Source organism: Cystoisospora suis (assembly GCF_002600585.1).
Source record: "Cystoisospora suis strain Wien I chromosome Unknown contig_142, whole genome shotgun sequence".
Lineage (NCBI taxonomy): Eukaryota > Apicomplexa > Conoidasida > Eucoccidiorida > Sarcocystidae > Cystoisospora > Cystoisospora suis.
Window position 1 is genome coordinate 462 of NW_027152944.1, and position 16,060 is coordinate 16,521.

The 16,060-nt window shown below is 43.9% G+C and overlaps 2 protein-coding genes across 2 annotated transcripts in view; one reads left to right on the plus strand and one right to left on the minus strand.

Annotated features, from left to right (window-relative positions):
• The window catches only part of CSUI_000315 (calcium-dependent protein kinase cdpk4a), a gene marked incomplete at its 3' end in the record, with an annotated part of 2,408 nt that extends 424 nt beyond the window's left edge, over nucleotides 1-1,984 (minus strand). Inside the window, exon 1 of the mRNA XM_068060549.1 lies at nucleotides 911-1,984. Within this exon, the coding sequence (XP_067927474.1) occupies nucleotides 911-1,171 (261 nt within the window). The remainder of the gene's footprint in view (nucleotides 1-910) is intronic.
• A 549-nt stretch (nucleotides 1,985-2,533) lies between these two features.
• On the plus strand, nucleotides 2,534-15,414 carry CSUI_000316 (uncharacterized protein; the record flags this gene model as incomplete). The annotated part of the gene is made up of 6 exons (XM_068060550.1): nucleotides 2,534-9,281; nucleotides 9,508-9,545; nucleotides 11,396-11,572; nucleotides 12,982-13,111; nucleotides 14,176-14,240; nucleotides 15,304-15,414. Coding segments are annotated over exons 1-6 (6,705 nt in total), but the record flags the coding sequence as incomplete, so codon positions are not given.
• Between the last annotated feature and the right edge of the window lie 646 nt (nucleotides 15,415-16,060).

The following is a 16,060-nucleotide window of genomic DNA, read 5'->3' on the forward strand; positions in this document are numbered from 1 at the left end:
AGAGAGATAGAGAGATGGATAGAGAAAGAGATAGACAGACGTGTAGGATAGAGAGGAGAAGCAAAAAGAAAGAGAGAGAAAGGAAAAGAGATATGCGAAACAGCAAGAGAGAGAAAGAGAGACCGGTACATCATGGGCGGTACACAGAAGGAAGAAAGAAAGAGAAATCTACGCAAACAGGGGGAATGTAAAAGACTTGAATGAGAGAGAGAGAGACGAAGTCTAGAGAAATGTGAAGAGTCTATAGATGACAGATAAAGAAAAGTAAAGGACTTATGAGATATCCAATACACCAAGAAGAAAAAGAAGAGAGATGAAGAGCCAGCGAATTGCAGACAGACAGCCCGTTGCAACCTAGGTACATCACGACTTTCCCTGTTGATGGTCTCCACATATAAGCCTTTCGATTTACATGCTTATACATTAAAGGCGTACTTACATGCGTATTTAGAGAGGGATAGATACAGAGATATCCATATATAGATGACGAATGGAAGAAAATTTCCCTCTATACACGAGAGAAAAGAGAGAAAATTTCTCTTGACCTCCACGCTCAGACCAAACTGAAAGAAGTTGGGAAGGTTCTCCACCCTGTCCATCCCACTTCACTCATTCTATAGACATACACATAGATACACAGACAGATATCTATATGTGCATACCACATCTATCTTTAATCTATCTGTCTATCTATCTTTATTCTATCTATCTATCTATCTTTAATCTATCTATCTAGGCCCATACCATGACAACACGTACATATATCTATATAACGCCTACGTACACATACACGCATTCACATATCCATAGATACACACGTCAAGATGAGACATATCTATCTATCTATCTATACTCTATCTATCTATCTATCACTATATAATCTTTAGTGTGCTTTCGTGATGAAACTCACTTGAATAGCGGAAGGAGAGGCACTTTTTTCTGCTTTGATATGTGACTGTCTTTTGCTTTGCATAGCTGAGACAGAATTGTAGTCATCGGGGAGTCCCCCACCTGCTCCTGCTGTACCTACACCTGAGAGAAACCCCGCAGTCGCCGCACTCCCAGCAGGAGGAGCCCCAAGCTGTCTAGTACTACCATCTCCATGGTCTCCAGCTGAACCTCCCCCGCCTCCGCCTGTCTTTGAAGAAGAAGAAGACACCTTAGCACCCATGAAGAAGAAGAAGAGGAAAGAGGAATTTCGAGAAGAGGATCGAGCGGGAGATCTCTACATTGGAGAAGGAGAGTGCAGGTGAGCAGAGAGAGAGAGAGAGAAGGGAAGAAAAGCGAGGCCGAAGGATTGAAGGAAATAAGATAGATAGATGGACAGACTAAGAGTGTCGAGACACTTCAGATATCTACCGAAGTGCGTGTTTTATCTCTGGAGATAGGATAAAGAAACTCTGCTTCATGTTGAAAGAAGGAGGAAGAAAGAAAGTAAGAAAGAGAGAGTCCGGAGAAGAGAAAGAAAGACGGAAAGAAGAGAGAAAGAAGGCGCGACACCTAGGGGGAGAAGTGAGAAGCCCGGAGAAAAGTGTGTCGACAGGCAAGAGATAAGAATGAGAGAAGAAAGGAGGAAGTTTATCTACATCTTGAGTCTAGAGAGTGATAAATGACCCCTTCAACATGATAAAGAGAAGAAAGAAAGAGACGACGATACATAGAAAGCGAAGAAGAAGCTTCTTCAATCAGCGTGTTCTTCTTCGCTTCTCTTCACGACGGCGGCTCTCTGTAAGATGACCGAAAAAGGAAGGGAGGAGAAAGAGACAGAGAGAGGAAAGACCTCTTTCAGTCGCTTCAGTTCTTTACACATCAAAAGCTATCCTTCTAACGAAGAGAAGTGAAGAAGAGAAAGAACCTCAAGAGAAAGGAAGTCGCTCGACCAGCCACGAGGTAGGAATGAGCCGCATGCACAAGGGGGCTGGATGGATCTCGAGGAGAAAGAAGAAAAGGGGGATCGACTGGGCAAAAATTTGCAATGAACTCCTTATTAGAGAAGGAGCATTTCTCCTGATGTGACAATGATGTAAGCAAATGAAGAGAAAGTTCGAATCCGTTTCGGAGAATCGCGTTGTATCGTCACTTAAGAAGACAGAGAAAGAAGATCACGAGGGAGGAGAACGAGTACTTACTTCTTACTCGGCTTCCCTTCTACCTCATTCATCCATTCAGCGTAAGGAGAAAGATACGGTCGACAAGGTGAACTGCCCTCCCCGTCTTTTCTCACGGGCGAGCTCTTAGCGACTTTTCTCTAACTGTTTAGATCGCTCTCCTGAGAAGCTAAGCTTCTTTCTCCGTGAATGAGTTCAGACCCTCTATGCTTTCTTGGAGAATCCCGTTCTTTCTCTCGTACCTTTTCTTACCTTCTCGGTGTTTGCTCTCTTCTTTTCTGTCCTAGCAGTCTCTCCGCTGCTTTCATAAGATTTCAGTCCGTAGCAAGTTGGTAAAGACCTTCCGTGTGTCTTCTTCCCCTGTGCGGCGGCCGTTGAGCGAAAGACACAGACTTCTCTATTCTTCTCTCCTTTCTTCAGTTTCCTTTGCTAAAGCCATCTGTTTTGCGTTTCTTTTCTCAATCAGACTTCTGCAGCGGTGTTTAAATCAAGAAATTCTACTCTCTGAAAAGATGGAAAGGGAGCGTCACCAGTGCAAGGAGCAGCAGTGGCACAGCAGGTCGGTCCCTGCCGACCAACACTGGGACTACTGGACAGGTCCAAGCTGAGGTGTACATACACCGCAAACGCACATGGACTCAGCAGTTGTCCTCCTACTCCCGATTCTTCTTTGCTACGACTCTATCTATCTATCTATCCATCCGAGAGACTTCTTTTCTTCAACGAAAGTGAAGTAACGACAGCATCACTTGCTTGGCATCTGCCTATCCATCTGGAGAGAAACACCTCTTTTTCCTCTTGTTCTTCTTCTTTCTTATCACTTGTTTCCTATCTTCTTTCCTCTCTTCTTTCTGAAGTGAATTTTCCTCCGATTGAACCAACCACACGAGAGCGTGGAACCTCTCTTCGTCTTACTCCTTGTCTCTAACTTTTCTTCTCGTTCTTCTGAGAACGCTGCCAAGGCGGCCCCTTCTTCTTACACCTCTCAAATGCACTGTCCAGCGTGTACAGGAGGAGGAGAAGGTCGAATGAACGGAGCGTCTCCTCCTCCTGCTACTGTCTTCTCTCAACATTCTTCTTCTTCTTCTCATCGGTCCTTATATCGAGCCACGTCGTCGCATTCTACTGTTGGCGGGAGGTGTTCCTATCCTGAGCCTCTTCGCCAGACCTTAGTTCCTTCCTCTCACCTTTATCCTCCTCCTCCTGTCTCTTCTCCCTGGACACCTTCTTCTTCTTCTCCTTCTCCTCTTCTTTCATTCCCTTCTTCTTCTTCTCATATCTGTCGTGCACCGCAGCATGCACCTGTTCCTTCACTTGCCTCTCATAGTGGCAGTCTTGCATTCTCTCCCTCGTCAGATCTCTCAGTGACACCTAATCCCCCGTCTTTACCTCCTCTTCCTATCATCTCTTCTTCTTCCTCTTCTACTTCTCCGCCTTTCTCGAGACTTCCTCCTCCTGCTCCTCCTCTTCTTCATCATAGATTCTCTACCACTTCTTCTTCTTCCTCTTCCTGCTTGACTTTGTCTCGCTGGCGAACCTCGTCTTCTCCGCCGTGTCCTTCTCCTCTTCCTTCTGTCTCTTCATGTAAGAACTCTCTTTCACAAAGTACACCGCAGCAGGAAGGCCTGGCTCAGGTTATTCTAGCTACAGCACATGCAGCTGTGCGGGCTTCGAGTCTTCGCACGATAAACACAAGAGGAGGTTCTTTCCTCATTCCGTCAAGTCTATGTTCTTCTTCGCAGAGAAATAAAAGAAGATATACCAGTGGTGTCGCAGGAGGTACACAGCCGCCTTCTTTATCATCTCCTATACCTTTCGATGGGTCAAGTCAACAGATTTCAGGAAGAAGAGGAGACAGAGGAGGATCTTCAGGTGTATGTACACCTGGTTCCACGTCGTCTTCCATCTCTTCAAATATACCGAGTAAAACGACCTCAGGGGAAGGAGGGGAAAGAGGAGGATGTCCTCCCTCAGGTGTATGTACACCTGAAGGTTGCTCTTCTTCTTCAAAGAGTGTACATGCACCAGAGGATGATGTACAGCAGGGAGATGAAAGTGAGCAGGGCAGGATCCATCGCCGAGAAGGAGTCAAAACGTTTCGGACTGATTCTTCTACCCAAGTTTTCATGACAACTCGTCACTCAAATACACCTGGGGTCTTAACTTCTCAATCTTCTTTCCTTCCTCTATCTTCTTTTTCTTCTCCTCCTCCTCTTCTTCCTCCTCAGGTTGACGGTATCAGAAAGATTCTTCATCCCTTACTTTGTAACAGTTCTTTCTCTTCTTCGTCTTCCTCTACCAGGAACCATAAACCCCACCCTGGGATAGATCCTCGTCACGTCGCTCAGTCATCTTTACCTTCTTCGTCTTCCCTTCCCTTTCACCATTCATCTACGGCTTACCTACGGACTTCGCCATCATTACTTCATTCTCAATCACTTACAACACCTCCCCTACATCAAGTGTATGTACACCCCGCTCCTCTTCACAGCAACTCGGGTCCTCAGTCGCGTTCTTTGCATGTGTCTCCCCCCAATCCTTCCGATCTAAGGAATCCTCCTGTATTCTCTGGAGACAGCTGTTCTCTTTCTCGGAGAGAACCCGTGGAAGCTTCTCAGAAAAGTTTTGCTTCTTCTCCTTTGCCGTTGAAGCAAGAGAAGATTCCCACTTCTCTAACGCGTGAAGAGATTGAAGAGAGTTCAAGTAAGAAGAAAGATTGCATGCACATAGATCCGTCTGTTGAGGCGACATACAGTGAAGAAGAAGAAGTAGAAGAAGATACACCTTCCCCAGCTGTAGACGATCTTAAGAATTCTCCTTCTCCTCTTCGATGTATTAGCCGTTTTTCCTCTTCTCCGGAAGTGACGAAGAAAGAAGAGACAGCAAGTGTTCACTATGAAGAAGAAAGAGCTTCTTTGGATCAAGGAAAGGTTCCTCCCTCTTTTTCCTCAACTCCACCTCATCATGCTGGGGGGGTGTATGTACACCCGGAGGCAATAGCAGCCATGCGACAATGGGTCTCGAAGGAGTTCCCCTGTGGAGAAAGGAATCGAATCAACCAAAATGCTCCTTCTTCAGCTTCGTTCTCTCAAGAAGAAGAAGAAGCATGGAAACGAAAGATAAGCCAGGCAGTAGGAGTAGCAGCGAGTCGCGCTGCCTTTCAATTAGCTTGTCAAAGAGGGTATCTTCTTTCGAAAGAGAGGATGAAAGAAAGTCTTTCTCAGGAAAGAAAAAGAAGAAAACAGATAGAAGCCAACTCACACCAAAGGGGACAAGTCTCTGAAGGAACAGAAAAAGAAGAAGACGAAAGAGTACAAGAAGAAGAAGACAGAGAGGAAAGAGAAGAAGAAGAAGTAGAAAGAAAGAGTGGAGAAGGGGATTGCGGACAAGGTGAAGAGGTAAGAAGTCGGGAGAGAGGAGATGAAAGTGAGGAAGAAGAAGAGAAGGCAAGAGAGAGAAGAAGAGGAAGAAGAAGAAATCGAGAGACTGTCGTCGATGGCTTGGATAAGACAGCCTGCGGTGAGACAAGCTTATCTCAGGGGGAGGTAGAAGAGAAGAGAGAGGAAGAATCGACACATCCAGGGAGTTCGATATCATGCTTACTAGGTGAACTTGTAGATTCTCGGACTGAAGAGAAAGAAAGAAATCTTTCAATCGATCAGAAGAAAGAAAGAGGGATCTCGAGACGGGGTGATAGAGAGAGACAGAGAGAAGGAAGAGACGTCGATGATGCACGTCAAAGGGATAGTAGTTATGAAGAAGAAGACGAAGAAGGAGAGAGAATAAGAGAAGAAGACGAAGAAGGAGAGAGAATAAGAGAAAGAATATGGAGTTTGAGAAGGGAGAAGAAAGAAGAAGGAGAAGATGAAACAAGACGCATCGACAAATCCAGTGAGGCTGTTGTCTCTGAAGGCAGACAAGAGGGGAGACAGGAGGAGAGACGTGATGGGCGTGTAGAAGAGAGAAGAGTGAAGAGAAGTGAGAAGGTCAAAGAAAGAGAAGGAGATGGTGCCGAGTTTCTTGCCATGAACTTGGAAAGGATGTTGAGAAGAAGAGAGAGAAAAGAGAAGAAGAAGAAAAGTGAGAAAGAGAAAGAGGAGAGGAGAAGACGAAGAAAATTAGTGCAAGAAGGAGAAGAGGGAGGAGCCGGTTTTCATTCACAGAAGACCTTCTCACCCTCATCAACGGCTAGTAGACACACATCAATGGCTACCCAGACATCTTGGGGTGTAGACACCCCACGCCCTACTACTCCTAGGGAAGATCTCACCGTGTCTGACCACCTGGAAACAAGCTCTTGGGAAGAGTTTCAACGGCTGGCACCCCCAGCAGAAGGAGTTGAAGAAATCCAGGAAATCGAGGAAGAAGAAAAAGAACAGAGGAAAGAAGAAGGGAAAGAAGATCAAGAAGAACGCTTCAGTTTTGTCGGTGACGGAGAGAAAGAAGAAGAAAAGGAAAAAGAAGAAGAAGATCGTCTCTCATTCTTTTCATTTTCCGGAAAGCCATCTAGAAGTCAGGTCCACTCAGGAGACAATCGACGTGTGGGGCCGAAGAAGGCCCGAGAGAAGGAGACACAAGAGAATGAGGTTCTACTGAATGAAAGGAAGGATTCCGTGAAAGAAAGAAGAACTTCTTTACAGTGTGCTTGGAACGTACAGAGAAAGAGAGAGGAAGAAACGCCGAAGAAGAGAGAAGAAGCGATTCCTCGTAAGATGAGAATGTCTTCTTCTTGTCGCTTCTTGTCCGTGGAGAAACGAGAACTCTCACGATCCACAAGGCGTTCTTCTTCTTCTTCCTCTTCTCCCTCTTCGTCTACTTCTTGTTCTCCTTCTTCTTGCTCTTCTACAGCTGGCGATGGGGACTCTGTATCTTCTTTTCCTATGCCTGAAGGGAGAAGAGCCGGGGAAGAACGAGAAGAAGAGAGAAGAGGGTCCGGCAAGGGAGGGGGGGTGAACAAGAAGGAGAAGAAGAAGGCAAGGAGGATAAGAAGCCCAGGAAATGAGAAAGAGAAGGCGGGAAAGAAGAAGTCTTTCCCGAACAGAAAAGAAGAAGAGAAGATAGATGGAGAGACATCTCTGAATCTGGGAAGAGAAAGGAAAGGTGCTCCGGCATCGTTAGAGTCTACAGAGCAAGAAGAAGAAGAAGAGAGCGATGGATCGTCTTGCCTTAAGGTGTCTCTATTATCTTCTGATCGAAGTCGCCAATATAAGAGCGGCCTTCTTCAATCAGAAGGCTCTTCTCTCAAGGGAGACAAAAAGAATGACACACCGCGATCAAAGCAATCTTCATACTCCCTCGCTTCATGTTCTCCTTCTCTCTTACATTCTTCTCCATTCTCTTCTTCTTCTCCTTCTCCTTCATCTTCTTCGTCTCGTACCCTTGTTCCACACGGCGAAGACTTGCAGGCACCTCCCCTCATCGTGAAGTCTCGAGGAAGCACAGCGATACCTCCTTCTGTACAGGCGATCCAGAGAGAAGAAAGTTTCTCTCCCTCTTCTCTTTCTCTCTTACGACATTCTTCTTCTCCTTCTTCTCTTTCAAGAACGTCCAAGAAGAGAGGAGGAGAGAAATCTACTTCTAGGAGAAGAAGAAAGAGAAGAGAAGAAGGAGAACCAAGAAGGGGAGGATGCAGTCTTACTGCTGATCATACGCACCGATGTGAAGTTGTGGAAGCCCATCCAATCGACACTTCTCTTCCTATCTCTTCTTCTATAGTTCATCCTAAATCTCTTCACACCCCAGCACTCTCAGAAAGAAGGAACAACCTTTCTTCTTCTTCTCCTTCTTCTTCTATTGACCAAGCGTGTTTTGTTAATGATTTGAGTACTGAAGATTCAGCAGATGAGACGACGTATGGAGGAGAAGAAGATGAAGAAGGGGAAAGGATGATAGGAATGTCTACCAACAAGGAGGAGAAGAAGAAGGAGACTACAAAGGAGAGAAAGATGAAGCGAGATGAAGGAAGAGGTGAAGATCAAGAAAAGAAGAAAGAAAAGAAGATGAAGACGAAGGTGCAGAGTGGGGCTCTCTCAGAAGAAGGGGAGGAGAAGAAGAAGAGAGATCCAGATGGACGTGATAAGCCTAACTCTGGAGCCCCTGTAGAAGCAGAACAACATACAGAGGAAGAAAAGAAAAGAAAAAAGAAGAAGAAAGGAGAAAAAGAAAAGAAGAAGAGAAGGGAATGCGACCGTCGTCAAGTCGCCAGTCCTCGCTCCGTTCATCCTTCTTCTTCTATTCCTTCTAGAGAAATTTCATTCTTTGCTTCTTCTTCACTACCTAGTAAGATGTCTTCAGAAGCGCGACTTCTTTCAAGAGAGCCTTCACATCAACAGCCTCACGAGGCAATCCAGACTGTATGTACACGTGGAACCTGTACGTCTACTGAAGAAGTAGAGGAAGAGAAGAAGAAGAAGAAAGAGAAGAAGAAGAAGAAGAAAGAGAAGAGAGAGGTAGATGACGATGGTGACAGAGTAGAGAGGTGTTGTGAGGGAGAGGAGAATGAAGGGAAGAGAGAGAAAAGAAAGAAGAAAAGATCAGAAGAAGATGGTCGATGTGCGGCTGGTATGGATCGGTTTCTAGATGAGGCGAATCATCTCATTGAGGGAGAAAAGGAAGAGAAAGAGACACTCTTTGAAAGACCCTCTTTCTCTAGAACTTCATCCGAGTGTACATACACTAGAACTCTTCTTCCTCTGTCATGTACCTCTACTCATGTCTCTTATGAAGAGAAAAAATGGATGAAGGAAGGAGAAAGAATACAAGAGGAATGCATTGCAAAGACTTCTCATATCTTCAAAGACGAGCTTTCAGAGAAAGTCGATAAAGAAACACTCTCTTCCTCTTCTTCAATTTCCTCTTCTTCTTCTTCTAGTTCATCTCCTATTAATACTACTGCAGGTTTATCTGTGGGAAGAAGTTCTCTGTCTCTTCGAGAATTCGAGAAAGATCTGGAAGAAGGAAAGAAGAACGAAGAGGAAAAGAAGAACGAAGAGGGAGATTCTCTTTCTTTCCCTCTTTTTCGCCTTGATAATCCCTATGGATCTAGCTGTGATCTTCATCACATGACCCCGTCTCATGAGGTGTATGTACACCTCGTGATAGAGAAGGCCATTCAAGCGAAGAGAGAAGCAGAGAAATCCGAAGAACGTCAGAGACACCTCCGTGAAGAAGCAGGTACTTTATTCTCCATCTCTCATGCTCTTAAGCACCTCCTCCTGTGTACAATGTGACCGACAAGGAAAGATCAAGAAAGAGAGAGAAAGAAAGAAAAAGAGAAAGACAGAAAAGACGAGGAACTCTCTAGAGTGTCTCGACCTCGGCTGTCTGCTTCTACTTCTTCCTTGTAATCCCCTTCTTCATTCTTCTTTCTTTCTCTCTTTCTCTCCCCTGCTTTCTTCAGAGAAGAAGTACCAGAATCTTCTAAGACACGTTGATAAGGTAAGTTCGTGACAGATCTAGCCTCTCTTCAACCTACACCTTCCCTAGACTTTTCTATCTTGTGAGATAAGAATTGCTTATCTCTTCTTCTTCTCTTCCTCTCTTCTTAAAGACTGTCCCTCTCTCTCTGTCTCTCTTTCACTCCCTTTCTTTCCTTCTTTCTTCCTGGATCTACTCTTCACCTCTCGTGTCTAGACAAGAGACACATAGCTAGATATAGCCAGTAGGGCCTTTCCTTTTCTCTTCTCGCCGGCTTCTCTTGTCTCGCGTTAGTAGAGGTGTTTTGCTGTTCAGAGCCTTAGGTGTATAGTATTCATAGGAGTGGGCTAGCATGATAAGTTCCAAAAGAGAAAGGAAAGATGAGGATGAGGATGAGGACGACGACCCGAACAACTTAAATGAATGGAGGCCCTTCTGTCCTTTTCGACTCTTTCTCCTGTTCACTTCACGAGAAGAAGAAAATACGAGATGAAGAGACTTCCACTCTTTAGGCTCGATGAGAAGCACAACTGGGAAGATGGAGAAGAAAGAGAGAGACAAAGAAAGACTCGTTTTTCCATACTAAGCGGAGACACCGCCGACTCTTCTTCTTTCGCCTACACTCCTGATAGCTTTCGAAATCTTAGAAAGTAGTAGGAGAAGAGAGAGAGACGGAGAGAAAGATAGCAAAAGAAAGAAAGAGTCTCTATAGCCTCTTATCATGTTACACTTTCCGACCGTCTAGGAGACTTCTATCTTTCTACAGAGGAACTGCATACATGTGTAGATCCGTATCCTATCCACGACACATACAGATTCATAGGCACATATTATGGATCTCCTTTCCTCTCTCTCTTTGTATCTAGGTGCACCTGTATATACGTATATCTTTATATACATATCTCTACCTATCTATGTAGTCCATGTATATACATCTATTGCTCTGAGGATAATAGCTATATAACTCGTAAGGATAGAATAAGTAATGCTTTCTGTATGTTTCGTCCTTTCTCTTCTTCTTGTTGGTCTGAGAGATCAGCTATGTCATGAAGTGCGTGTGTGAGACTACTATTCCAGGACGTTTCATACAGAAGGTCTGAAGAAGGAAAATCCTAGCTCTATCTTACGGCCTCGCTTCATGAGAATACGACAGTCCAAGACGTCTTTTTACACCTAAAGATAGAAAGATTAGGATATGAGGAGTTACGAGAATGCGGGGAGCATAGAAGCAGAAAAGAAGGACTCGAGTCTGTGGAGATACTTATCATGTAGGTATTAGCTGCATCAGAAGAAGGCTTATCGAGAAGGTCTCTCAAGAGGAAGGATGAAAGCATTTTTAAGAAAGAAAGAGAAGAGAGGAGAGGAGAGAAATCTTTCTCTTACAGGAGAAGAGCTACACATGTGTTGTATACTGTACATACACTCCCGCGCCTAGGGCTTCTATAGACAACATGTACTCTGCCTTTCTTCTCTCTTCAAAAAGCTCTAGTAAGACTTCTCTCTCTCAGAAAAGAAAGAAGAAAGGATCTATGTCATGACGAAGAGAGGAAGAAGCACTCAGAACAAGAAGAAAAAGACAAGGAGAGAGACAGGAAAGAGATAGAGAAAGCCTTCTCTTTCGAATAGCAGCAGCGACAGTAGCTAAGGAGTGAAGGAAGATCTCTCTCGTGAAGTGTGGATAGAAGTCTGTATAAGATTGATCAAAGGTCAGGTAAAAGAGAAAGAGAGCCGGGGTCATTCTTCTCCGAAAAGTATAGGTCGAAGCAAGAGAAACTTTTCTCTTTTCCCTCATGGTATAGGTCTTCATGACTCTATCTTCAGCGGTATGTACCCTCTCTCTCTTTCTCTCTGCGGACTGTGGCGGGGTGTAGATGCGAGAAGAGCTAAGCAAGCTATCTTGGAAAACATGCAAAGAAGATGATAAGAACGCGACGACGATCTTAGCCGGCCGTAATCTCCATCGGAGACTCCAAGAAGAAAATGAAGAGCTTTGCATGCGGTTGAATGAATGTAGACTTCTTCTCAAAGAAGAAATCCGTAAAAGAAAAGTAAGAAAGAAGGAAAGGAAGTCCATCAGAGTGGTCGGAGAAACAGACTCTTCTCTGACACACTCCTCAAAGGGTCACTTTCTCTCTCTCTTTCTCGTGTTGCATGCACGTAAATATATGAAGGATCTCATCGATTGTGGCTAGTCTATCCTTCTACACTGAGGAGCTGTTCTGCTCTCACATCCTTCTAAAGCCGAGAAATCCACCTGAGAGAGAAACACAAAACGAGAAAGAAACTCGACGCCTGCTAAGTCAACCTAGAACGGATGGAAGATGTCAAGCATACGTGAGACCAGCGATATGAGATCTCCAGGCAAACTATGCATACACAGATATCTATCTGTATATACGTGTACGTATTATACATATATCTATCCGTATGTATGTACGTATATACATACACCTATGCATAAAAAGTACACAACATATACATATAGCTGTCTGTATACATGTATAGAAAGGAAGATGTGTATGACGTTTACTCTCACTTCGTAACTACACATCGTCATGTAGCTGCGAAGACTTTCCTAGCTCTCCTTTCTTCTCTAAGAGACTGAAGGCTCTTCCACACACTCCACCTATGAACTCCTCTACTCACTCTGAAAGAATAAGATAGAAAGAAAGATGATGTGTACAAGCACACAAGGACTACCAACTATCTCTTCTTTCTCTCCTCTTTCTCAAGAAAAGAAGAAGAGTGAAGAGCTTCTTCTTTGCTTCCTCTCTCTCTCTTCTCAGATCTCTCAGTCTCTTGTAGCAAAGAAGTACAGAACGAAAGAATAAGAGAGAAGGAAAAGGAGAGAGAGAGCTTTCCGAGCTCCAGAAGAATAATAATAGAGTCAAAGCAGGCATAGGTAGATGATCTATTTGATGATTTACGAGAAACGGCGCAAAGATCGGAGAAAGAGAGAAAGACAGAAAGAAGCAGAGATCTTGAAAATGTGTCAATGGTGGTACGGAAGAAGTTCTTTTCTTTTCATGATCGAGTTCTAAGAAATCGCTAAGAGAGAAGATTCAACGCAAACCAACTCTCTACCACCCCGATTCCTTTCTCTGTAGGTAAAGAGAGCTAGTTCATCGCATTCACTCGCGTGATCGGTTCTTCAGGTGTATATACACCTCACACAAGGGAGACGTATGTGGTTCGAGATTCCTAGGGGAGAAGAAAACAGAAGTAACTCTCTGAAATCTAGGATTGAAAAGAAAGCATTCTGATCTTTAGAGATCTCTTCCAACAATGATGAAGCTCTTTTCTTCTTCTCTGATCGCGCTAGAAAAATCCCTCTATCATTTCCCATACGTTCTTATACTTTACTTTTACACCTTCCCCCTTCACTTAAGGCTCCTCTCATGAATCTGAGGACTTTCTTTCTCTTCCATTCTTTCTGTTTCTCGTCTTCTTTTCTAAGGAGATTCAGAAATTCCAGGCAGAGAAGATGGAGATTCTTCAGAAGCACTGGGAAGCGAAGCATTCTGAAACGAAGAAGAAGAGAAATCTCGAGAAGAAACAAGAAGAAGAACGATATACACTCCTCTCCGGTCTGCATGTCTCTTCTTACACATACATCCTTGAAGTGACATCTTATGTCAACCCTCCTACACAATACCCACCAATCTAACTGTCTATCTCCCAACGATCCATCTGGATATCTATCTATTTATGTATCTTTTATCTCTCTATCTATCCTTAATCTACCCGTTTTCAGTCTGTCTATCTATGTAGCTCAGTTCCAACATACTCGTCTCTCCATGAGAATAGAACGTTTCGAGGCATGTATCGCCGCGCCCTAACGAATACACTTCCATGTATCGTCTACATCTCTATCTATCTGTCCGTCTATTTATTCCAATCTATGAATGTCTTCATACCTGTTCAGAGAGACCTACGCATCCATATACACATGTAGGTATATATATCTGTATCTCTGTATACGTATGAATGCCCTCATACAAACCTCTCTATATGTCTGTATATGTATACGCAAGGAAAGTTGCGTAGAAAGGAGAAGAGAAGAGGCCCGATTGCAATAGGTAAAAGTCACAGGCGGGGTTCTTCAAGGTGGTAGAGAGATCGAAATCTTCTTTTATCGAAAGCATGAATGAGAAGGAGAGAGGCATTTCTTGCCTCTCTTAGCCCTGTGGGATACACAACAGAAGAAGAATTAGAGATAGACAGAGAAGTAAGAAAGTCGCTCTCCTCGTAAACAAGTCTTCATAAGTACACTGCTCGACACCTCAGAGAATCGATGATGCACACTATGAATCGATTGCCTCGACCCGCCTCCCAGCTAGCTCATCTCTCTTCAACAGCCTGGAAGAATTACCAACAAGTCTCTTTAGACGGATGGAACGTGAACTCTCAACTTCTCTTGTTTTACTTCTATCTATCTCTCTATATGTATCTGTATATAGGCCGAGTCCATAAGGAAAAAGAGAGGGAATGATCTGTCTAGTGACAGAGAGCGAGAGAGAGATCGTAAGATCTTTCTTTCTCTCTTGTTTTCAAAGACAGAGAAGAAAGAAGTCGCTTCCTCTTCCTTTCCTCGTGATCTTCTTCTTTGTCTTGTAAAGGCATGAAGATTTCTTTTCTTTCTTTCTTTCAGGAAAACTGAAGGAGGCTGTGGAGCACTTTATCGTGGAGGCTTCTTATCGACATGAATTAGAAGAGGTACGGGGATAGTGAAGGGGAAATGAAAAGAAGAAGAAAAAGAGGAAGGACGGAAAGAATAGAGGAAGTAAAAAGAAGAAGAAGCAAAATAACAGAGAAGGAAGAGATTGGGAAAGAAAGGAGCGAGAGGAAATAGAAAAGGAGAAAAACCGAGAAGAAGGTAACGGAAGGAAGAAGAAGAAGAATAGGTGTCTAGATAGATAGATTAATAGATAGACATAAGAGTCGGGTTCGAGACAGCGAGACAGACATCTAGAGATAGACAGATCAAAGATAGTTAGACTTTTTATCTCTTTCTATCTTTGATGAGTCGCGTCCCTACGGAGAAGAAGAAGTTTTGATATGTTTCTTCTTGCTTCGAGGAGAGAGAAGAAGGGCAATCTTCCTTCGCTTTCTCTGCATCTCTACGCAGAAGGCTAGCTAAGTCTGTAATGCAGTTTCTGTGGATATCTTGATAAGGAGAAGAAGAAAGGAGAAAGAGTATCTCTCCAAAGACTTCTTCTCCTTCTGTCCAAACTATAGAGACATACAGCTCGAAGAAAAAGGAGAAGAGAACGAACTTCTCACGTTCTTCACACCGCCATATGAGACTCTATAGAAAAGCTTTCTCAGCCTCCGCCTCCTTCTATTGCTACTTCAGGTGTATAGACACCAGAAAACATGGACGTGCTGCTAGGGAGAATCTAAAGATAGTCGCACTCTCTCTTTCATAGAGGGGGGGAATCGAGAAGATACATGTACAGAGATCTCTCTATCGATCTATCTCTCTATATCAAATTATCTCTCAGTCTACATATGTATGGACCTAGTGTATGAGAGTTGAAAGAGGGATGTATGTGTGTATCGACTCTGAAGAGAGAGAGAAAGGGAGTTAATCGGGGTCAAAACACGAAGGAGAAAAGGAGAGGTGCCATCGTGTATAAGGCGATGCCATACCCTCACCATGCTGAGAGACTTCCTATATCTTGAGAAACGTCATCCATCGGCCATTCATCTATCTCTCTGTCTCTCTCTATCTCTCCTTTCGATTTCTTGCCTCTCGATGCCTCCTTACCTACCCTAGGCTCTTCTTCTTCTTCAGCAACAGCAGCAGGAGGAGGACGTTCTACCAGCCCCCTTGAAAGAGGCTTCTTCTCCTTCTTCTTCTTCTCTTCTTCCTCTTCATCACGACAAGGTGAGTTTTCCCTTTGTTCAACCTTGACAGTGCACATACGCATATCATAAACGCCTGTACATGTATATACACGCAAAGATGTACGTGAAAAGAGAGAGATATATAGATATAGATATGTATGTATCGAAGTAGTTGGCTATGTGGATACAGCCTCTTGGTAGACAGAGAGATGCGATTCCAGGAGACAATCTAGCAGTTTTCTTCTTCTTCTTTCCTCTCTATAGAACCCTCAGAGACATCGGAGAAGAGACTTTTCTCTCATTAGACTTTTCACTGGACTAGTTTCGGTGTCTAGATCTCTCCTATACAAAGACTCTACTGCATAAGAAATGCTCTGACCTCCTTTCTCTCCCCCCACCTGTTCATTCCCTCCCCCTCTTCATTCCTTTGTATCTCTCTGTCTCTTTTCATAATGCTCTTCTTCTTCTTCTCTCTTCGTTTCTCTTCTTATCACTAAAAGAAGAAGAATCCTTGACGTGTACGTACACTCCACACTGTCTCTCGCTTTCTTTTTTCCGCATCCCTCACCTCATCTTCTCTTTCTTCTTCCTTTCATCTTTCCTGTTTTTCTCCGTCGTCTCTCTCTCTTTCTGTCGGTCTCTTTCTCTTTCGAAGACGGGACGTGGTCTAGCAGAATCTTCTCCTT